Source organism: Osmerus mordax, chromosome 23 (assembly GCF_038355195.1).
Source record: "Osmerus mordax isolate fOsmMor3 chromosome 23, fOsmMor3.pri, whole genome shotgun sequence".
Lineage (NCBI taxonomy): Eukaryota > Metazoa > Chordata > Actinopteri > Osmeriformes > Osmeridae > Osmerus > Osmerus mordax.
The window spans coordinates 3862875-3885663 of record NC_090072.1 but is presented as its reverse complement, the minus strand read 5'-3'; the positions used below and the strand labels follow the sequence as shown (position 1 = coordinate 3885663).

General features: G+C 42.2%; 6 protein-coding genes across 10 annotated transcripts; 4 read left to right on the top strand and 2 right to left on the bottom strand.

The window, feature by feature from the left end:
- Positions 1-1496: 1496 nt before the first annotated feature.
- ing2 (inhibitor of growth family, member 2) lies at positions 1497-4256 on the bottom strand. The gene is made up of 2 exons (XM_067261422.1): positions 4013-4256; positions 1497-2942 (listed from the first exon to the last, which is right to left on the bottom strand). The coding sequence occupies exons 1-2, from the start codon at positions 4179-4181 to the stop codon at positions 2236-2238; spliced, it is 876 nt and encodes a 291-aa protein (XP_067117523.1). The 5' UTR covers positions 4182-4256; the 3' UTR covers positions 1497-2235.
- A 700-nt stretch (positions 4257-4956) lies between these two features.
- Positions 4957-10559, top strand: LOC136967818 (macrosialin-like). 5 transcript variants are annotated; one of them, XM_067261774.1, is made up of 8 exons: positions 4958-5158; positions 6024-6092; positions 6123-6145; positions 6176-6679; positions 6939-7058; positions 7588-7657; positions 8097-8270; positions 9435-10559. In XM_067261774.1, exons 1-8 carry the CDS (start codon positions 5116-5118, stop codon positions 9572-9574), a joined length of 1143 nt encoding a protein of 380 aa, XP_067117875.1. In that variant the 5' UTR covers positions 4958-5115; the 3' UTR covers positions 9575-10559. The 5 variants fall into 5 exon arrangements, with proteins under 5 accessions (XP_067117874.1, XP_067117873.1, XP_067117871.1 ...); XM_067261773.1 differs by having other exon boundaries at positions 4957-5158; positions 6123-6679; XM_067261772.1 differs by having other exon boundaries at positions 4957-5158; positions 6024-6145.
- A 3105-nt stretch (positions 10560-13664) lies between these two features.
- On the top strand, positions 13665-15696 carry LOC136967855 (membrane-spanning 4-domains subfamily A member 4A-like). The gene is made up of 7 exons (XM_067261818.1): positions 13665-13709; positions 13968-14113; positions 14189-14302; positions 14429-14482; positions 14780-14941; positions 15177-15299; positions 15470-15696. The coding sequence occupies exons 1-7, from the start codon at positions 13703-13705 to the stop codon at positions 15506-15508; spliced, it is 645 nt and encodes a 214-aa protein (XP_067117919.1). The 5' UTR covers positions 13665-13702; the 3' UTR covers positions 15509-15696.
- A 198-nt stretch (positions 15697-15894) lies between these two features.
- On the top strand, positions 15895-18516 carry LOC136967854 (membrane-spanning 4-domains subfamily A member 4A-like). The gene is made up of 7 exons (XM_067261817.1): positions 15895-16030; positions 16621-16784; positions 16879-16989; positions 17122-17175; positions 17494-17667; positions 17886-18008; positions 18300-18516. The coding sequence occupies exons 1-7, from the start codon at positions 16024-16026 to the stop codon at positions 18336-18338; spliced, it is 672 nt and encodes a 223-aa protein (XP_067117918.1). The 5' UTR covers positions 15895-16023; the 3' UTR covers positions 18339-18516.
- Positions 18517-18884: 368 nt separating this feature from the next.
- On the top strand, positions 18885-20959 carry LOC136967853 (membrane-spanning 4-domains subfamily A member 4A-like). The gene is made up of 7 exons (XM_067261816.1): positions 18885-18975; positions 19220-19365; positions 19441-19554; positions 19685-19738; positions 20036-20203; positions 20442-20564; positions 20728-20959. The coding sequence occupies exons 1-7, from the start codon at positions 18969-18971 to the stop codon at positions 20764-20766; spliced, it is 651 nt and encodes a 216-aa protein (XP_067117917.1). The 5' UTR covers positions 18885-18968; the 3' UTR covers positions 20767-20959.
- Positions 20943-22669, bottom strand: slx1b (SLX1 homolog B, structure-specific endonuclease subunit). The gene is made up of 5 exons (XM_067261815.1): positions 22433-22669; positions 22261-22312; positions 21784-22104; positions 21406-21621; positions 20943-21306 (listed from the first exon to the last, which is right to left on the bottom strand). Exons 1-5 carry the CDS (start codon positions 22603-22605, stop codon positions 21247-21249), a joined length of 822 nt encoding a protein of 273 aa, XP_067117916.1. The 5' UTR covers positions 22606-22669; the 3' UTR covers positions 20943-21246.
- Positions 22670-22789: the final 120 nt, after the last annotated feature.

Here is a 22789-nt window from a genome sequence, read left to right as displayed (position 1 = left end):
GGGAGAAATATAACGCCATTGACCAGTACCTTCTCAGTGACGACCAACAGGTGGGCAACGTGGGGCGTGTGTCAAATGAGGCGAAGTAGATATCACTTCAGGAAAACAGCTCACGGTCCTCTTTACCTCTCTCGCCCCGCTCTCTTTCTTCTTCTTCTCTCTCTTCCTGCCCCTACCCTGAGCTTCCTCTTTACCTCTCCGACACGCTCTCGTGCTTTCTTTCACACCTCTTCCTCTTTCCCGCTTCTCCTTTTCTCTTCCAGGTGGTGGTGTGCTCCTACTTTGCTCACCACCTCAGCGTGTTTAGCGTGGCGTCTCAGGACCACCTCCACACCCTGGAAGACAGGGCCTCCCTGCTGACCCTTCACACCGCCGCCATGACCCGGCCTGGGACACACCTGGTGCTGGCCAACTACAGCCAGGCAGAACACACCTCCTACCTCACCCTCTGGGACCTGCACAAGGGCACGGTAAGCCAGAGAGAGGCCTCCAAATCTCCAAAACATTTTCAGGCCCAAACGAGTACATGCAAGGTCTAGGCGATTTTATTTCAAAAATGGTCTCGGTGTGATTCACATTAGAGATGAATAGCTGAGGGGATTATAGTTGGGTTTGAATATGTCGCTGTGTTGTCGAAGGTGAGGAAGAGGCTGAAGAATGAGCCGGGGGTCTGTTGTGTTGCGATCACAGAAGACGCCATCAGGGTCGTCTTCGGCGTCACTGGAAGTAACAAGTAAAATACTTTGTGTGGATGGACACGTTTCTCTTGTGAACTCTAAAACTAAAATCATTTGTCAGTGGCTGTTTTGTACCGTACTGTAAAGCATTGCTATTTCCTATGGGTTAGGTTGAAAGTGTGGGACCCCTTCAGGAGAAATCACAAGACCATTTCTGGCTACAGAAACCTGAGGATAGAAGTGTCCAGCCAATTGTACATCACCGAAGGAGGTGCCAAAGCTATTCTGCTCTCAGGTAAATTAATGGCTGGATCAACTTTAAACCAAGACTTACACCATAGAGCACATGTTGCATGTACATCAAGTCCTTTCTGATACAGAATGAATGAAATCACCCCAAAGTGTGACTGCAACTTCCTCCAACAGGTGAAGTCAGCCTTTGGGATCTGGAGGCTTGCAGCGTTCTGTCAGTGCTGACCCCTGACGCCCACGTCCAATGCCTCACCGTACTGGCCGGAACCAGCAGTAGGCTACTGCTGGGCCTTAGCCACAGCCCTGCCCTAATCACAGTCAGGCTCACATCACAGACCGTTGCTAAAGCTACCAAGAACACCAGGGAAGAAGACCTCTTTGGAGAGTCCAGTAGCAGCGAGGATGAAGACTTGTAGATTTTAATGAAGATTTTGTTATTCTTGAACGTTTTTGGGGGGAGCCGCAATGCTGCCTTAAATGGCCAATTCAGCTGCATTAGTTAAGAATACAATGTATCATAGGTAAAAAATAAAAAAGAAATTAAAGGATTGAATACCAGCTTGCCATAGAACTTTGTTTTAATGGATATAAAAAGAAACATTTTACACAAATACGTGATATTAAACTAGTTTGACAAAGAATATATATATATGTCTCCACAAACAAGTACACTCCAGTGTCCAACAGACCATCATTGCCACAACTTACTGAAGGGCTGTATGCCTGAGAATCATTGATTGAAATGACAAACGTGGAAAACATTAACTCTGGTATCAAGCTCACATAAAAGTAAGAGGTATTGAGCAACTTTAACCAAATAAAGTGTAGCTTACTACTGCATGAGAAATGCAGATAAAGAAGACTAATCAAGAAAATGAAACTCAATCATGGGAAATAAGACTCCAAACATAATATTTTATTTCAACAAAGAGAGACAACATTATTCCAATAGACCTTGTATCAAATAAGCAGTCAAAGAGGATGGTGATTCAAAAGCTTGAGATACTTTCATTCTGTTCTGTCATGTGGGGAGAAGAAAGTGAAATGTCTTAAAAGAACATTTTTAGAAAAACTTTAAACAAAAGGCGGATGATTTGTACAGCAACATCTGTCTCCCATAATTTGCTATATGGGCATCAGTGTCTTGTCAGAAGGGTAAAAGCACCATTTTAATGGCAGGTCCTTGTATTACGTACTGCTACAGATATTGTTGGATTGTGCTCTCACAACTTGCAGCCAACTGTCTCAACAGTCCACTAGTCCCACTTGTCAAGATATTCTAGGGAAGAGAGGGACCACCTTTCCCCTACCTCGACCTCCTGTCCTTTTTGTTCCTGTCCAGGCTTTTGTCCATCGTCTTTTCGTTGTCCCCCCTGCATTTGGGACAGTACCATTTCCCCTTGGGCTTGTAGGTCAGCCCCACACAGGTAAAGTGGAACCACTCGATCGGGCACTGATCGTTGTCGCAGCCGATCATCTCGCCGTACGACACCTGCTCGCAAAGGCAGTAGGTGGGCTCGTTGGGGTCGATGGCGAACTCCACCGGTGAGGCGTCCCGCTCCTGCTTGGCCGCCTTGCGTTTCTTCTTCTTGGCCGACTTGGACCTCTTCTCCCGCGGCTGAGACAGCGGCGGCTCCTCTCCGGGGTCGTCCGCCAGCGAGCCGTTGGCCGAAGCGTGGCACGAGTCGCGGCTCTCGCTGTTGCGCTGGCGCCGCGGACGGCGCGTGGACGAGCGCTCCGGGGGCGGGGCCTCCGGCACCGATCCGGAGCGCCTCTCGGCCACAACCCGCTCGCTTTCGCAGGGCTCCTGCAGGCACAGGGAGTGGGAGTCCATCTGGCGGGAGCGGTTCTCCACCAGCTCCGTCATCTGCGTGACCACGTGGATCTTCTCGTCGCCCAGCTCCTGGCTGGTGATGAGGGCCCGCTGCAGCTGGGTCTGAAGCCGCTTGCGCTGGGCAGCGTCCTGCTCGCCCTGGTACCTCTCAAACACATCATCCACCTCCTTCAGCACCTCTGAAAAAATGAACACACAAGCAGGATGGGGAAAATATTAGTACTATCTATATCATATCATATATACACAGTATATAGCTAGTAGGTTAAAAGAAGCAATGACAATGTATGTTTTGTACTTTTTACAGTTGAAAAGTTGATGTGAAAATATAAGGGGTTTATGAGGGATAAGTTAATTGACTTGCCCAATTGAGTTAATAAACCTAACCAACTACCTTGATTATGGCAATAAGAAAATATGCCATTGTAGTTTTCAACTTCCGCACTATTGTGAATGCAGGAAGTGACATCATCCGAGGTCTGACGAGCAGGGGGTTGTCTCACAATGAAAATCAACATGACAAGTGATACATTGTAGTAGTACAGCTCTACGCCTGGACACACACCTCGTCAAGGACTATCTGTACCAACATTTTAGTAGTCTTCCTGTTGTTTTTCATGTCAGTGACTACGGTTTGCAAAAGCAGTAATGGACTTACACTAGTTTTGAATGTTTAAGTGGACGGGATTTCAAATCTGACCACCTCGACCGATGGTTCAAAATGACGAGTAAAATAGCGAGTGCAATTCACGTTAGTTAGCTAGCTAGCTTACGTCGTGCTAACGAAGTAAAACTAGGTTTCAAACTAGCTAGCAACTCTGAATCCAAATTAAAAAGACGCCTTTACATACACTACAAAACGCTTATGTTAGCACTCGTTAAGTGCCTACAATAATAAGATCAACAACCATCTTAGTACTGCCAAAAAATGGCTGATCCTCGCTTAGCGACCGGACAAGCAGGGTGCTTGCGTCTAGTTTGGACTTAATGGTGCGGTGTCGGGAGAAAGGAAACGTAATGCAAGGCGAAAACTCTTACTGGTTTTTGTTTGGACACGCATTTAAAATGGCTAGCTAGCATTTGCCAATCGTGGTTAGTTAGCTTTGCTTGTTTCAAGTGTATACGATAGGGCGCGTGCAATGATCAATTCAGCACACCCAGTTTTCTATTACAGAAAGTATAAAGCCGTTCTCAAGCCTAGGTACACTATAAATAGACAGATCGCCAAGTTGACGCATAACTATCTCACCTTGATACCTGGAATCAATTTCTCGTAAAAGAGAAACATTTCTTTGTATGTCCAGAGGCAGGGACTCCACACATTCCAAATAATCCTCCACATAGCTGACCAGTTGTTGTGACTTTTCCACGTTGGGATAGTGATGGCCTAGCATTGTTCCACTGATGCATAAAGTCATGAAAGAAAATCTAGAAGAAGCAACGACAATTTATATGATGTACATTTATCTATGGTGATTCCTGTTCGTTTTCATGAACTGCTGCCATCCGCCTTGCAAGCTGCAGAAGATCACTTCAAACAAAACTATACAAACAGCGCATGCGCGGATACACCTTTTATGGTTATGCACCGCGTTTTCATGTTTTACTTGACAGTGGGTTGGGTTATTCGCTTGTAAAGCGTTTCGATTGGCTTAGAGAACAGCAAAGGCCGGCTAAATCGCAATGAAAATATCCCGGGAACAAAATCAAATAAATAGGAAGTTTTAGTATGTGTATTTGTGTTGTTGTAGCCTATGTGCTTGTGAGTGTAGATATTGTGTCTGGTTGTATGGTCAGATGGGGCATATTGTTATATTTTGGCAACAAAATTGTTGTTATACTATAAACTCTTAGGAAAGTAAGATAGGCCTTTTTAATGTTACTAATTGACATACAGCAACAACAAAAAATGGTCACATGAATAGGCCTAATAAAATAAGTAGCTTGCGTGAGAGTAACAACGTGCATAACCGCAGCTCCACAGTTATAAAAACATCTGTCTATAGGCTACACAATCTGCACAAGTCGTATACAGGTAGACTAAATCAGGGAGGTAAAATATAGCTAATGTTTAAAACGTGATGCACTTTATGGGTTTATGGATCGGTTTCGTTTACTTGCTTCGTTTGGTTTCAATTCATGGTCGTAATTGAGAAATATTCCCGGTAGAGTTCGTGACACAAGATCCTTAGTTTCGTTTTGGGGGTTTCACAGTGCGCAACGCAGCTGCAGATCATATTCGAACACGCTCTCTTTTCGGTCAGAACCTCACTGAAGGAGGTTAATGACAGGCGAGTCTACCGTAGGTCTACTATATTAAAGAACAGACATTGAAGAAACTTAAATTCAACGATGAAGGGATTTTTGTTACTTTGCACACTCGCCTTTGTCTCAGGTAAGCTTCATGCAAAAGTAGTTATTACTGTAGGCTCAAGTTTGTTTGACCGTGTGGCTGCTCTGTTCAAAAGTTCACGATGTTATTAAACAACGGAAATGTAACTATATGAACAAAAAGTTTTTTTAAACAGACCTATAATTGATAATAGCTAGGCTACTTTATGCTGGCCTATGTCAAATATATTTGATATGATAGTCATCCTTATTTAAGTAATTAAGTCATTTTTAGTTACCTGGAAAATATGAGTTTGTATTTTGTTTTCTCTTTACTTGTTTTATGCTTCAGACAGAGGACAGTTAATATTCAGGCCTATGTTATTTTGGATGAGTCACGCATGCAGGCAAATGTATCGTGCGTATTTTGATTGACGGGCAACAACTATAGGCTACGTAAAATACTTTTGTTGAAGTAAAGCGATGCAATTAACAATATTGTCTTTCAGTGTGTATCTGAAGTGATTTGTAATGTAGGATTGTATTCGTATCAAACTTCTACTTCCTGGAAAATTTTTAGAGCAGCGTTTCCGCAATCTATTGGCAATAAAATAGCTTGTCAAGTAGTGTCACGTGGCGGTAGATAAGCTAATATCACTGGCAAACATCAGCAAACACAAAACCAGTTCTCATGTAAAAAAAAAAAAAAAAAAAAGTACTCACAACTTGCTTGAGCGTTTGTAGTTGAAATCACAATTTGTCTTGAAAGTCCAAAAGATGTCATCAAATATCATGACATGAGGAAATAAAGAGTTTAGGTTAGCATTATGTAGTATCTTACCTACCACTTCCTTTGTTCCCAAGAACAAGGACCGTATGCCTGTTTATGAGTGATGTCTAACCATTTTTCTTACTCTTTCTGATCTAAGGGCTGTTGCCTGAGGGCAGCACAGCACTCAACCCGCCTGGAAGCATTTTCCCCCCCTCTGAATTTGATCTTAACACCACCACCACAACAAAAACCCCTCCTACCACCCACAACACAACAACCGCCTCTACTACCCCCCCCACCACAACAACCCCCCCTCCTACCACCCACAACACAACAACCCCCCCTCCTACGACCCACAACACAACAACCGCTTCTACTACCCGCCCCACCACAACAACCCCCCCTCCTACCACCCACAACACAACAACCGCCTCTACTACCCCCCCCACCACAACAACCCCCCCTCCTACCACCCACAACACAACAACCCCCCCTCCTACGACCCACAACACAACAACCGCTTCTACTACCCGCCCCACCACAACAACCCCCCCTCCTACCACCCACAACACAACAACCGCCTCTACTACCCCCCCCACCACAACAACCCCCCCTCCTACCACCCACAACACAACAACCCCCCCTCCTACGACCCACAACACAACAACCGCTTCTACTACCCCCCCTCCCACAGCAAAACCTAAGCCCACCAAGCATGCCAACCTGACCGTGGGCACCTACACCTTGCCAGGGGAGAAAGGTTTATGTCTGCGGGCACAGATGGCACTGGAATTCCAACTGGTAACTGACAAGGTACTGTGTGAGCCTAAGGGGTATTGTGAGTTGAATTCCTAGTGGGTTATGGATTTATCTATTAAAGTGGGGCCACAATAGTGGTGGTTCTCAGCTGCCTTCAATGTAGCATTCATTGTGGTGTCTGACCGAATGGTTTAGGTGGTATTAAGGTGGTGATATGTGGGCCAGGCTGTAGTGATTCCACAAAACTAAAGCTCAAAGCCATAGCCACTTTCGATGTACAATTTAGTCATCTTAATCTGATTCTGTTTGTCAGGCAAATGGGACATTCATTGTTCAACCGAGCATGACAAAAGCTTCCGGGAAATGTGAAACTTCTACAGCCAAATTGACCCTCAATTTCATTGAAGGATTCATCACCTTATCGTTCAACAAGGTAAGAGAGCCCGAAATAGATAGATAACAGATTTAGCAGGTTTGCAACATGTCCGAAGATAAAAGCAGCCACAGAGGTCTTTACATGTTAACCAGGATAACAAATGTGGCTCCCTTATAAAGATTGATTTTCCTAGCCACACATTTTAGCTACCTTATATTTTACTGAAATGTAGTGGATTAAATTAACCACATTCTCTTTAGAATTAGAAACAAAGTGCTGGCTGTTAAAGAGGAACTTAAATCTGAAAAGAGGAACAAGTTTGACGAAAGGCTTATTTCAGCAGCGACACTTGACTGCTCGGGAACAAATTGATGAATCAGTGCTCTAAGTTGTAGCCTTCCACGTTCCACAACGGACATGAATGCACAGTGTGGGGAAACCAAGTCACACTGTCCGACACCACAAGGCTGTTGTGAGCAATCAGTGTTGTCTCATGGGGTTTGCGACTTTGCGTGACCCAGTTTAAATCTGTTTTTCCAAAGTGTCCACTGTCCAACATAACCTTTGCGTGTCCTCTTTTTTTCAGAGCGCGGCTGACAAAATGGTCTATGTTGATGCTATTTCTTTTGAACTGTCCTACCCCTTCACATCTGGAGGTAAAAGCTGTTCAGTTTTTATGTGTCTCATTGACCTGTAGACATGGAGCACAGTCTTTGTAGGGTAGCTAGTAGCATTCGCATAGTTAGTCCTAGGCGATTTTCCACCAAATGCCCCTTGGAATTGACACTTTGGACTGTTCTGTTGAGGGTGTGTCAAGTGGCTAAATGTTAACTCTTACCAGATAACAACTAGCCTGTCTTTGTTGTTTGAGTATGTTGATCAAGCCCAGTTTATAAGGAAATTAAACTGTTGCCAAGATATACTCATGATCTCAAAGTTATGTTGAACAGCAAGTCTGACTCCATGCCACCTAACCAGTTGGGTCAAGGTGCATGTGATCTGCATCAGTGTTTACATGTATTAGAACAAGCTTTGTGACTGATTGTGTTTGGTCCAGTTTTGACTTGTCGCTCAGTATTTGTTCTAACGTTACAGGTAACCAAAAGTTCAGCCAACAGAACAATTCCCTACACCTCTTTGCCGCGGCAACAGGCTATTCATACTCCTGCAAGAGTGATTCCCTGTACATGGGGAATGGACTGTACCTGGACGTAACTCAGGACCAAATGCAGGCCTTCAACCTCGTCAACAACCAGGACTTTGGCAAGCGTAAGTATCCAGCCCCTAGTGGAGTCAGTTGGCTGAGCGGTGAGGGAGTCGGGCTAGTAATCCGAAGGTTGCCAGTTCGATTCCCGGTCATGCCAACTGACGTTGTGTCCTTGGGCAAGGCACTTCACCCTACTTGCCTCGGGGGGAATGTCCCTGTACTTACTGTAAGTCGCTCTGGATAAGAGCGTCTGCTAAATGACTAAATGTAAATGTACTATATTTGGTATACTATTGAACCAAAATACATCTATGGGACGTCCACACATGTCCCATAGATGTATTTTGGTTCCATTTGTGCTGTCATATTCTGATCAGTATTAATATATTGGCTTGACACTGGACAAGCACATGACATTGAAAGAAGCCGTCAGTGTTCTAGTTCACAGTGGAGGGAGCATTGTGGCCTGTACTGATCCAATTTAAACAATGTCAGTGTTTCCCCGACCATTATATTAGTTTTTTTTTAGCTGAACAAGAGAAAGCTTGACCAGGTAGAGTCACATGGATTTCGTTTTTTTTTTTGTCCTTACTGGATTATCCCAACCTAAAGCTGAATCTATTTGGAAATTGAAGTTTCTTTTGTCTACATACAGCCAATCTGAAAAGTAGCATCAGTGACATAGATGGAAATTAGATTTTTTAAACCAAAACGCCTCAAAGGATAGCTACAGTGTAGAACCAAATGTGAAGTATAATTTAAACAAAAGACAATGTGCATAGTTGCGGTCTGGATCATTCCGATTAGGGACCAGCTGGTTGCCATTCCACAGGAGGATTGGGTGAGCTGGGTGACATTTTTTGGTTTTACTGTCCTGTCTTTGATGATGTAAGGGATGTATTTTAGTTCAATGTTCTCCATTGATGTTTCTTTCATTTGGCTAGATGATTATGAAAAACTGGAGTTATGCTTCAGGAAGGAAACCTTTTTTGTATCAGCTATTATTGCCTTATCTTGGGAGACAAGTTTGTTTTAAAACCGAGCTGTAATATAACTTGTAAGTTTGTTTGTTTTTACCAATACTTACTCCAACTTCAGAATTGTCAACCATTTGCAGCTGGTGACTTGGTTTTCATGCAGTTGGATTGCTCCAGCTCACTTCGGGTTACCCTGACGCAGGGCTTCCTCCCAAATCTAACTTGTTATTCCCCTCTGCCTCTCCACAGCTCAGCCCTGCCCTGCCGACAAACCTGACTACCGCGTAGCCATCGCCGTGGGCGTGGTCCTATTGGTGCTCATTGTCATCGTGTTGATCGCCTATCTGCTGGGCCGGAGGAAGAGGACCAGTGGCTACCAGTCACTCTGAAGAGGTCACAGAGGTGTATCCGTGGGGGTTAAAGGGCGTGTTCGTTCCCCATCAATTTCCAGCTTGTTTGCCCACCATCTGACTCAAGTTGTTGCTATTTGCACTGTACTAACCACATCCTGTACCTTACATATCGACTAACCAGAAGTAGGGCTCCAGGGAACTTTTTGGTGTTGGTGATGAGTTTATTTGTTGATTCAGCGCCAAAGCTTGGCTTGCTCATCATAATTTGATTGGGTAGAAATGAAACTGACAGCACAGACATGTCGACTACATTCTTGTATTACTTCTAGAGCAGATGCACAACGTTCTGGAAGATCAGCAACATTAAGGGAAGCATCGATAATGGCCATGCCAACTCGTAGTCACACAGTCACTCCGCTAAGTAATTTGTGTTACTAACCTTTCCTATCAGTCATGTCTGCTTGCTTGTGTTTTCTAACATCCATACTGTTGCACCTTCCCCCCAAAGAGGACTGTAGTCACTGGTCTCTCTTTAACCAATTAATACAGGGTTGGAGCTTAACAGTGCTGCAAACTCTAGAGAACTGAGAAGACTTGAGTTTTGTAGGGCTCTTAAGCCGATCTGATAATTTTACCTTAACCTTAAAGTAGTTGATATGAGATTGGGGACTTTTTTATTAATAGGTCATTTTGATTTATAGATTCATGTTTAAGTATATCAACCCAGGAAATCAAAGGGATTTTAAAAATACTATTAATGCTAAAATGGTTTTGTCAACATTGTATTTAGTCATGAAAATAAATTGCAATAATAAGGGAATAGGCCTAGCTTGGAATCTGACTGGTCAAACCTGAAGAATATATTTGTGTGATTATGGTGGTGTTATGATTCTTGTATTTCTGTCACTTCGAAGGTGAAGGTATGCTACAGTATGTTTACAGACACCGTTTTATGCAGCATGTGGATCGTTGAGGTTGACAAAATCTAAATAAACATACATGAAGTCTGATTATTTCTGAATTTGTCCATGTGTCCTTTTATTTGAAAAGGAGTTGAAAAAGAAATAAAGCAGCACTACATAAATGGGTGAAACACAATTGATCTAGTCGACCACCCATCAAGATTGATTAGGATATAATCTTATTTGTTATCTCTGCTTTTGATGTATGACTGGTCTGCAGCGCTGTGTCACAGACTGGAAAAGGAGATTACGCACTGAATTGAGCCTCCCAAGGTTTCTTCAATTCGAGTTTTACAGGGAGTTTTTTCTTGTCTTCCTTGAGGTTTAGGTTGGTTTAGGTGCAGTTATATGGACGTAAAGGCCTCTGTGACACTATGTAAAAAGTGCTAAACAAATAACATTGTTAGCATTTGTTTGACCAGACAAATGAAATGCTGAGATTATTTTGTGGTTTCACGGCCATATAGGCCTAAACATTCTGGCCAACACCATTAATATGAATTTTTGTCGATAACAACATGGTTCTTCATGGGACAGTGGTGAGTTGTAGTACTGGGCTGCCTGCAACATCATAAGAAAGAGTCAAATTGCACAGAAAATCGGGGGAGGACCTAACGGGAATCCAAAACAAGTTTTGCCTGATAGTTGAAATAATCTTCCCGGTTTTATTTTTTTATAAAACCTAATAGGCCCTACCAGCGTGGAAACAGACATGGAAGGTATGCATTTTAACATAGCCCATGCTACCATCTTATACCCTAGTGTATGCTAATTAAACATGAATGTACAGGCTTCAAAAACAAAACGTTTTATAGTGTTGGCATACCGATTTTTACATGCGCTTCCGCAATTCACAGATGTCGTTTGTTGACAAAGTCATAGGGGCTTGATGTGAACCAGCCGTACGGAAGTTGAAATCAATGTCAAAATATGAGAGATAACGTCTAGATCTACTTTACAGACAAAGGTGTTTGTGAGGAGACTGAGACCAGTCAACCCCAGAACATCACTCCTGCAGCAGAGCAGGGTCCCCTGGTTTCAGTCACGTTTCAGACGGACCAACACCGAAAACTGAAATACTTGGAGTCAGAACCTAAAGCATTAGGGGTAGGTGTAACACTGAATAGCGCGGGAATTAATTAACGTAGGGCCTCCATCATTTTACATCTGAATCCCTTTTCAGCAGAGGTGACCCAAATTACCTTCGGTCTGTTTAAGATCTTTCTCATGAAAGCGTTGATTAACTTTCAGAATGTTATTTAAACTGTAGGCGGCTCAGAATCTCCATCTTCCCACTGTAATTCTGATTGTTACATGAAAACTATGACAAGCCTCTGAACTTATGACTCTTCAAGGCCAAAGCTACAGCATCATCTGTAGACCTGTTCGGCCTATATGCAAACTGGAGTGGGTCTAATGCAGGTGACAGGCAGGATGTAATGTGGTCTTTGACTAACCTCTCAAGACATTTCATCACAACAGAGGTGAGTGTGACAGGGCGGTAATCATTGAGACAGCTCACAGATGGTTTCTTAGGGACTGGGATGATGGTGGTCCTCTTGAAGCTATTGGGGATGACAGACTGGGACAGGGAGAGGTTAAAGATGTCAGTGAACACCTCTGCCAGTTCAGGAGCACAGGCCTGGAGAACACGGCCTTTCTGGTGCTTCCTGCTTCATACATTCTTTGCTCTGATCCTCTCAGCTGAAGGCCTGCCTGGGGATGCAGGTGGTGGCCTGTGTGATCTCTATATTGAGTTTGCTCATGGAAGGAACTGACTTTGGACTGGAGGCCAGCTTCAGTGAAACGTGCTGGATGTCATGGAAATATACAAGAGTCAAACATGATAACTGCATGATTCTGTCAGTGAGTCCAGTTCACACTTGTTTCGGAAAGTGCATTAACTCCACATAGAGAATGTATTCAGATGTAACATTTGGTTGCCTTGAATGATGGGGTGTTGTGTCGCATACACCTCCCAATGGTAAGAATACCGTATTTTTAAGATCCACAATCTCCTGTGAAAGTATCAACAAAGGCATAGAAACAATTGGATTGTCGCAATCTGAATCTGACTTTGTGTGTGTTTGTGTGGTTGAGGGGGATTAAAATAGTGCTCCAATTTTCTTTTTTAATTGACAGAGGGCACTCAAACATTATATTGCTGTGAGTATTCTGATCCATGCTGCCTCGGTGGCTATCTCTGTCACCCTGGCTGCCTACTGCTGCAAGGTTATCAACTGCTGCTCACCCACATCCAGGATGGTGAGTGGACTGGACTGTGCGGTTTAAAGGCCTAGACTTTGCCCACACATCTCGTCTTTTTTATTTAGTCTCTCATGTGAAATGGTAGAATTACTGAACTAGACTACGGCCCACACGATAGTTGGACAACGTGCATAGTGTTTAGGGACTGGGCCCAGAACCCTTAAAGAAGAAACACGAAAGCCTATTCATTTAAATATGGATTTTCAAACATGTTCCTACTCACTTCCACTGGAACCTAGAAAAACACCTGATGCACTATTACTTTGTTTCTGAGTCTATGATTTCTTTATTTCAGCTGGTGATCACTGTTCAAGCCCCTCCCACACAGCAATAGGAAATGAATCAAACGTCACCTAAAGCCAACCAACCAGCAAAACAAATCATCATCTGTCACCATCTGCACTACCAATACTAATGATGAAAATAATTCGTGTCTGCAAAAGATTTGACACAATGGTATACTAAAACAAGATTGCATTTTCTATATTTGGATGTGTGTATTACTATATTTTACATACATTTTCTGCTTGTTAAATGGGATAAACCCTATAGACAAAATAAATAAGATGGTTATTGAGTAGTTTCACGGCTTTATATACCAAAAAGATGCTGACCAACATCTTTATATTATGCGTAAAGAGGCATTCCCCAAATACTTCGATTTACAGTAATATTAATATTACACGTAGCCAATGACAATCAAATAAATACCAGATGTTTGTGCATGAGAATATTACCACAAATCTCAGAAACTAACATTGTTCTTAGTCTAAGCGTAGTTAATGCGTGTTGGACTGGGCTGTAACCTCAAGAGTTAACGTGGCATTGAAACACTGGGCCGGATGTAGTAGGAACCCAAAATATAGCCTATTAGGTTGTTGAAATAGTCTCCTGAATCTTGGGACCCACACCCATCACCAGGGTAAATATAGACATGGAAGGTAGGCTAAAGTAGGCTATTCTAACGTAGGCCATGCTCACATCTTATAGTGCCAACTTTTGAGTGCTAATAAAACAAGAACGTAAAGGCTTCACAAACAAAAGTTTTACAGTGTTGGTAGCCTACCGATTTTTACACTTGTTTACGCAGTCCGAAATATGGGTGTGACTTCGCAGCTTAGATTCGATGTGAACCAGCTGTAGGGTAGTTGAAATCAATGTAAAAAATAGGAGAAATAACGTCTAAATCTACTTTACAGACAAAGGCGTTTGCGAGGAGACTGAGACCAGTCAACCCCAAAATATCACTCCTGCAGCAGAGCAGGGTCCCCTGGTTTCAGTCACGTTTCAGACGGACCAACACCGAAAACTGAAATACTTGGAGTCAGAACCTAAAGCATTAGGGGTAGGTGTAACACTGAATAGCGCGGGCATGAATGACGTAATGCATCAAGCCTTTGACATCTGAATCCCTTTTCAGGTGACCCAAATTACCTTCAGTGTGTTTAAGATCTTCGCATACACACCATACTATATGCTTGGATTCGGTGAACCGATTGACCAGACGGTCATTTATATTATTGGATATGTGTTGGTGAGTGCAATAACACCCCTGTATTTAGGCTACATCTTTGGGTCTAGGCTACCTTATGTGTAGATATGCATATTGAGTTTCTCTTGAAAGCGTTGATTAACGTAGAATGTAATTTAAACTCTTTAGGTGATGGTCGCTGGTTCTCTGGCCTTGGCGGCTCAGAATCTCCATCTTCCCACTGTAAGTCTGATTGTTACATGATAACTACAAGTCTCTGATCTTATGACTCTAGAATGTTTCCTGTGTTTTCCAGATCAAACACGTATCTTTTTGAGTTAATAAGCTACATGTCATACATTTTCAGAGTTGGTAGGAAAAAACGTTCAGTCTTAAAAATAGCAATTTTAATGTGAAACTCCCATGATACCCTGTCCCCTTTTCTATAAGAAACATATAAATAAGAAATATTAAATAAAGTGAACTAATTAGATTTCTGGTGCTTCCTGCTTCATACATTCTTTGCTCTGATCCTCTCAGCTGAAGGCCTGCCTGGGGATGCAGGTGGTGGCCTGTGTGATCTCTATATTGAGTTTGCTCGTGGATGGATTTGACTTAGGACTGGAGGCCAGCTTCAGTGAAACGTGCTGGCTGTCATGGAATTATACAGGAGTCCAACATGATAACTGCATGATTCTGTCAGTGAGTCCAGTTCACACTTGTTTCGGAAAGTTCATTAACTGTACATAGAGAATGTATTCAGGTGTACCAATGGTAGGAATAAAGTATTGTGTAATAATTCTGCGAAAGTATCAACAACCAAGGCATAGAAACAATTAAGTTACACAAAAATAGTCACAATTTTAATTTGTGTGTGGGGGTGTGTGTCGTTGAGGGTGATTAAAATAGTTCCCCAACTTTTTATTTCAATTGACAGACGACACACGCACATTATACTGCTGAGAATCTCCTGATCCAGGCTGCCTCGGTGGCTATCTCTGTCACCCTGGCTGCCTACTGCTGCAAGGTTATCAACTGCTGCTCACCCACATCCAGGATGGTGAGTGGACTGGACTGTGTCTGGAATACTTTACAGACAGACAGCATGGAACAAAACAGAACAAATGAGCTGTAAAAAAAAAAATACCACAATAACAACAATTATATGTGAACAATTAGATGCAAGAATTAAAGCTTACCTTGGTTCTGAGTATGGTTTTTCTGTTTCAGCCTGTGATCACTGTCCAAGCCCCTCCCACTCAGCAATGAGAAATTAATCAACCTACACCTGGAGCCAGCTAACCAGCATGTACTCACATTGTCTGATGACCTATACCAATACTAGTCAGTATATCCATTATAAAGAACTGATATGAAATGTGTCACAAAAATAAGCATGCACTTATTTTACAGTTTACTGTTTGACTGTGTGTTTATAACATTACAATTAAAATATTAACAGACATTTTCATTTGAACTGTGATGAGATATAGTTAGATGGAAAAATAGTTTGACATGGTTTGAAAAGCATAAATAGGCCTATATGCAGAAAACAATTATAATACGATGACCAAAAGATTATCAACATGAAATTCCAAAATATGCGCCATCATGAGGAGCGATCCCGTTTAAGGGGAGGGAACTCATAAGGGCGAGAACTGTGAGAGGGGTACAATCACAAGAGCACAGTAGTAAACTAGTTTTGGGGCGCTGGTGGAAAATTTGCCTTGTATCATCGACTTTCAGACCTTCCAGCTTCTGACATTCTTAAAGCACCATACAAAATGTCAGGTAAATGCACAGTCGGTTTGCCTTTTGGGAGCTATTTGAACAAGACAAATGTATTGCTTAAGTTATAAATATACATAGAATAGAATAACGTCATCACAAGCCAGTGTTTGCATTGTCATTTTCAGTCATTTGATTTACTGTCTATGTACCCTATAGCCCAAAGTACGCATTTTCTGGTGTCGTGCAAAGATGTCCTTATGCAAGACATTCCAACGCCTACTCGTGATGTGTCGTTCGTGAATCTTAAAAATGACTCGGGAGTAGGCTACAGTTTCAAAGAGTTCCGTGCATTTTCACATGGCCGCGCATCGGGACTGCACAAGGGTTGCATATGCTCAGTAGCCTATAGGAAACATACATTATTCGTTCACCTCTCGAGTCGACTGTGTCTTCGGGTCTGTCGTTTGTTTATTGTTCACAAATGATAATTACTGGACATAAGGTATTTTATTTCTCACTTCTAACAGTTCAGTGCAGTGTAATTGTAGCCGTGATCAAAATTGCCACTGTGATTATAAATTACCATTTTATTAAAAGATCCTAGTCAGTAATATGATCCAAACTTCCCATCACTATAACTTATGTTACAGGCGAAGAAGAGCTTTCTATGGAGACAAGTAGGCCTACTGTTCCAACCCAGAGCGGCGCACCTGCAGAGGGGGTGGCAGACCAGGCTCCTCTGGTGTCAGTTAGGTTTCAGAAGGACCCACACCGAAAACTAAAATACCTGGAGTCAGAACCTAAAGCATTAGGGGTAGGTGTAACACAGAATTGTAGGTGTATAGACGTGTGTTTATTGTTCTTAAACAGTCTTTCTTCTCTGTGTTCCTCTGTGTGTCCTCCTACAGGTGACTCAGATAACCCTCAGTGTTTTTCAGATCGTCTCCTTCAGTTTCCTGTCGGCTATCGATTTTGTTCATTTGCCTTCCAATCTTTTTAATATTATCGGATCTGTGGTGGTAAGTTCACTCCCTCCCACATACCAGGAAACCAAAAATGAACCCTTCATTTTATTGGAAATAATTGTTAAAGTCATTGTTTTCCTAGTTGATTGTATTTGAATTGAGTTGAGTCTTGTCTCCGTTCTGTAGGTGATGGTAGCTGGTGTTTTGGCCTTGGCAGCTCAGAACCTAGTACTTCCCACTGTAAGTATAGTCCAAATGCTGATTGATGGGTGTCAATCAGACTCCTGTCTGAAAAGTACCATAGATCGACAATAGCTATAGCCTAAGTCATTGACTTCATTACTCTAAGTAATGAAGTCAAGCATTTTATAAACATGAAACAGGTTTTCTTAGATCATAAAGACACACTGCTCACTCTGTGCATCCATCAGTCTCAATCTCCATTTCTAAGGAACATGCAAGAAAGCAAACAAAATTAGCTCCATAAGCTCTCACTAACCATCATGTGTGACTTATTTCTGTTTTTTTCCTGTTGATTCCTTGCTCTGATCCTTGAAGCTGAAGGCCTGCCTGGGAATACAGGTGTTGGCTTCTGTGGTCTCTGTATTCAACTTCCTCGAAATGTCAACCTTTTCAGAAGGCAACGGTGACTTGCAATGTTGGGAATATGTTTATATCATGACTGAACGAAATTCTACGGCAGACTATAGCAAAACGTGCCACACCATTGGAGTGAGTCAATTAGAAATACTAATTGTACTGTACATGAGTGGAATAGCCACGGTGGTAAATGTCTTTAGATTGAAGTTAAAAGGAAAAATACTGAATTTTGAAGATGAGTAGTTAATATATTGGAAATTCTAACTATTTAGAAAGGTAGAGTGAATACACAGCATATTTACACACACACACACAATTAACCAATCACCACCACCACCCCTGATTGACAGGAAGCTGTCTCACATTACCAAGCTACTGGTATTCTGATCCATGCTGCCTCGGTGGCTATCTCTGTCACCCTGGCTGCCTACTGCTGCAAGGTTATCAACTGCTGCTCACCCACATCCAGGATGGTGAGTGGACTGGACTGTGCGGTTTAAAGGCCTAGACATTGCCCACACATCTCGTCTTTTTTATTTAGTCTCTCATGTGAAATGGTAGGATTACTGAAATAGACTGTCCCACACGATAGTTGTACGACATGCATAGGGACTGGGCCCAGAACCCTGAATGAAGAAACATGAAAAAGCCTATTCATTTAAATGTGGATTTTCAAACATGTTCCTCCTCACTTCCACTGGAACCTAGAAAAAAACCTGATGCACTATTACTTTGTTTCTGAGTCTATGATTTCTTTATTTCAGCCGGTGATCACTGTCCAAGCCCCTCCCACACAGCAATAGGAAATGAATCAAACGTCACCTAAAGCCAACCAACCAGCAAAAAAACCATCATCTGTCACCCTCTGCACTACCAATATTAATTGTGAAAATAATTCATGTCTGCAAAAGATTTGACATGGTATACTTAAACCAGCTTGCATTTTCTATATTTGGATGTGTGTATTACTGTATATTACAATAAAACGGTATGGTCATTTCATTTTCTGCTTGTTAAATGGGATAAACCCTCTAGACAAACAAATAAGGTGATTCTTGTGTAGTTTCACGGCTCTATATACCAAAAATATGCTAACCACTATATTTAGGCTATATTATGCGTAAAGATAGGCATTCCCCAAGTAGCCTTAGATTTACAGTAATCTTAATATAGTTACACGTAGCCAATGACAAACAAATAAAAACCAGATGTTTGTGCATGAGACTATTACCACAAATCTCAGAAATGTACATTGTTCTTGGTCTAAGCGTAGTTAATGCGTGTTGGACTGGGCTGTAACCTCAAGAGTTAACGTGGCATTGAAACACTGGGCCGGATGTAATAGGAACCCCAAAAATAGTTTAGCCTATTAGGTTGTTGAAATAGTCTCCCGAATCTTGAGACTCACAGCCATCACCAGGGTAAATACAGACATGGAAGGTAGGCAAAAGTATTCTAACGCAATGTTTGAGTGCTAATAAAACAAGAACGTAAGGCTTCAGATACAAACGTTTTACAGTGTTGGTAGCATACCGATTTTTACACTTGTTTACGCAGTCCAAAATAAGGCTCAACGCGAATGGGTGTATAGCTTTGCAGCTCAGATACAATGTGAACCAGCCGTAGGGTCGTTGAAATCAATTAAGTCAAAAATTGAGAAATAACCTCTAGATCTACATTACAGACAAAGGTGTTTGTGAGGAGTCCGAGACCAGTCAACCCCAGAACATCACTCCTGCAGCAGAGCAGGGTCCCTTGGTTTCAGTCACGTTTCAGACGGACCCACACCGAAAACTGAAGTACTTGGAGTCAGAACCTAAGGCATTAGGGGTAGGTGTAACACTGATTAGCGCATGCATGAATGACGTAGTGCATCCATAATTTGACATCTGACATCCTTTTCAGGTGACCCAAATTACCTTAAGTGTGTTTAGGATCTTCACTTGCGCAGTATTCTTTGTCCTTGGATTGTATCTCTCGATTGAGAAGCTCGTCATTTATCTGATTGGATCTGTGTCGGTGAGTGCAATAACACCCCTGTATTTAGGCTAAATGTTTGTGTCTAGGGTACCTTATGTGTAGATTTGCATATTGCAACTTTCTCTTGAAAGCGTTGATTAACTTTCAGAATGTTATTTAAACTCTTTAGGTGATGGTCGCTGGTTCTCTGGCCTTGGCGGCTCAAAATCTCCATCTTCCCACTGTAAGTCTGATTGTTACATCATAACTTAAAGTCTCTGATCTTATGACTCTAGAATGTTTCCTGTGTTTTCCAGCTCAAACACGTATCTTTTTGAGTTAATAAGCTACATGTCATACATTTTCAGAGTTGGTAGGAAAAAACGTTCAGTCTTAAAAATAGCAATTTTAATGTGAAACTCCCATGATACCCTGTCCCCTTTTCTATAAGAAACATATAAATAAGAAATATTAAATAAAGTGAACTAATTAGATTTCTGGTGCTTCCTGCTTCATACATTCTTTGCTCTGATCCTCTCAGCTGAAGGCCTGCCTGGGGATGCAGGTGGTGGCCTGTGTGATCTCTATATTGAGTTTGCTCATGGAAGGAACTGACTTTGGGATGGAGTCCAGCTTCAGTGACATGTGCTGGATGTCATGGAATGACAACGATACAGGAGTCCAACATGATAACTGCATGATGCTGTCAGTGAGTCCAGTTCACACTTGTTTCGGAAAGTGCATTAACTCTACATAGAGAATGTATTCAGATGTACCAATGGTAGGAATAAAGTATTTTAAAGATGTAATAGCCTACAATTCTGTGAAAGTATCAACAACCAAGCCATAGAAACAAGAAGGTTAACAAAAATCATCACAATCTTAATTTGTGTGTTTGAGTTGTTGAGGGTGATTAAAATAGTTCCCCATCTTTTTTCAATTGACAGACGACACACGCACATTATACTGCTGAGAATCTCCTGATCCATGCTGCCTCGGTGGCTATCTCTGTCACCCTGGCTGCCTACTGCTGCAAGGTTATCAACTGCTGCTCACCCACATCCAGGATGGTGAGTGGACTGGACTGTGTCTGGAATACTTTAGAGATAGACAGCATGAAACAGAAAATAAACTGTAAAATAATAAATACCACAATAACTACAATTATATGTGAACAATTAGATGCAAGAATTAAAGCTTACCTTGATTCTGAGTATGGTTTTTCTGTTTCAGCCTGTGATCACTGTCCAAGCCCCTCCCACTCAGCAATGAGAAATTAATCAACCTACACCTGGAGCCAGCTAACCAGCATGTACTCACATTGTCTGACGATCTATACCAATACTAGTCATTATAAAGCACGGATATGACATGTCACACAAACAAGCTGGCACTTATTTTAACTGAATGTTTGTTTATTACATAAAAATACATATAATACATACAAATGTTTGCAGTCATTTTCATTTTAACAGTATTAAGTCTTTCAATGCAATATAATTCAAAGTTTAAAGGGAAATATTGATTTGTTTTATACATAAATAGAAGAAATACATAATTTAACACAGTAAATATAATTCACACATTTATTAGAATCAGACCTGATACATTCAGTATACTGAATGAGAAATATGAGAATGAGAGTTGATGTTAAAAAAAATAATGCTTAAACAGTATTTGGAAACTGACATTACACATCATAAAATACATTAAAAAGGCAGCACTATAATACTTAACCTCTGAGTGCCTCTATCAGTGCAAAGGAACTGGGCTCAGCTCATTGCAGACCTGCAGTCCATCTGCCCAGTGGCTCTGTGGACAGAACATAGATAACTCAACCCTCTAATTCTGGTGCTAAAATGTTTGCACAGAATAATCCTCCCAACCACACACAAACAAACACAACCTTACCTGGGATGAGGATAAAGGGATCTCCTCTAGGTCTCCATAGCAACCTATCTTGTGCCGAATCAAGCTTCCCCATAGTATGGAATGATGGCAACCAGGACATTCCCCTTCAACAGGAAGCATGTGAGTGGGCTCAGACTTCAGGAAATGCTTGGCGAGACAAATCAGATGATAAGTTGTCCGACACGTCGGGTTGAAGCAGCTCAGCTTATCTGCAGACTGAAAAGGCAGGAATAGTTTTTAAATCACACTTTTAGTCAATCATACAGTTATTTCCCAATGTGTAGTACGCAAGGAAAGTTCATACAAGACTCATAAATAAATAGAAGTTCTACAGGTGGCATAGGCTAAACGGCTTTTCAACTGAGACAGAGACCTCACCTTGACACAGCTTCGACACAGCAAGCATCTCCCTGCTTCCTCCTCCGCAGGTTGATGGGCTTGCTGCTGTTGGCTTTTCTTAGCCCGCACACTACCGAAGGCCACTGGGATGTGTAGGGGTGGCTGGAGGCCCGGTTCGAAGTCCATCCTGTACTCCTGTTTGAGCCAGCGGGCGGTCAGGGGAAGGCGGCACCACGGGGCCACCCGGAGCATGTTGGAGACAACACGCCAGTGGAACTGCAGGCTGGACTCCTTCCTGGACCGCCGAGAAACATGGGAGAGGCGGCGAGAGAAGTGGGGGTGTTGCCATGCCCACTCAAACTGATGGGGGAGGCAAGGAGAGGGATGATAATCAGTGAAACACAGACATGTTAGTCCATGCTAATACAACCAGTTGGTAATTCATATTGGAATTTTATACTGAACTATGATCATGACGACTATTCCATATGGGACACCAGGACAACATAGACATACCCTTAAAGCTGCTATGTCCGATGGGAAGCCATGTATGATGAGAACCATTTCCCTAAATACAGAATAAGGAAAAGTACTCACTAAAATGGCTGGATAACTTAGCACACCATTATTTTATCCTGTGCGTGCGGGAAACAAAACTGTTTTTCATGGACGCTTTTCTAGACGTTACCATGGTCCCCTTCCGCTGGTCTTCTTTGCTCCTCCACGGTGCCTCCCAGCATTATGTTGTCCTATCCGTCGCTCTGGGTTTACAGTAAACCCAATGTAGATGCGACCCTTGAATTTGGGGTTTGTGCAATACAGCATGTACACCCCAAAAAAGCTTTCCACCTCCACTACCATTTTACATGAACATCAATACTCAACCATCATGCACTGTATAATGAAACAAACACATAACAATACAATTCAGAATGGACTACGTTCAGATAAATTATTGCTTCTCCGGTGAAGAAAACATTCATTTGTGTTTGAGCAGTTCAACTGTTTGCCTTGTGAAGTACGCACTAAAAATACATGATTCATA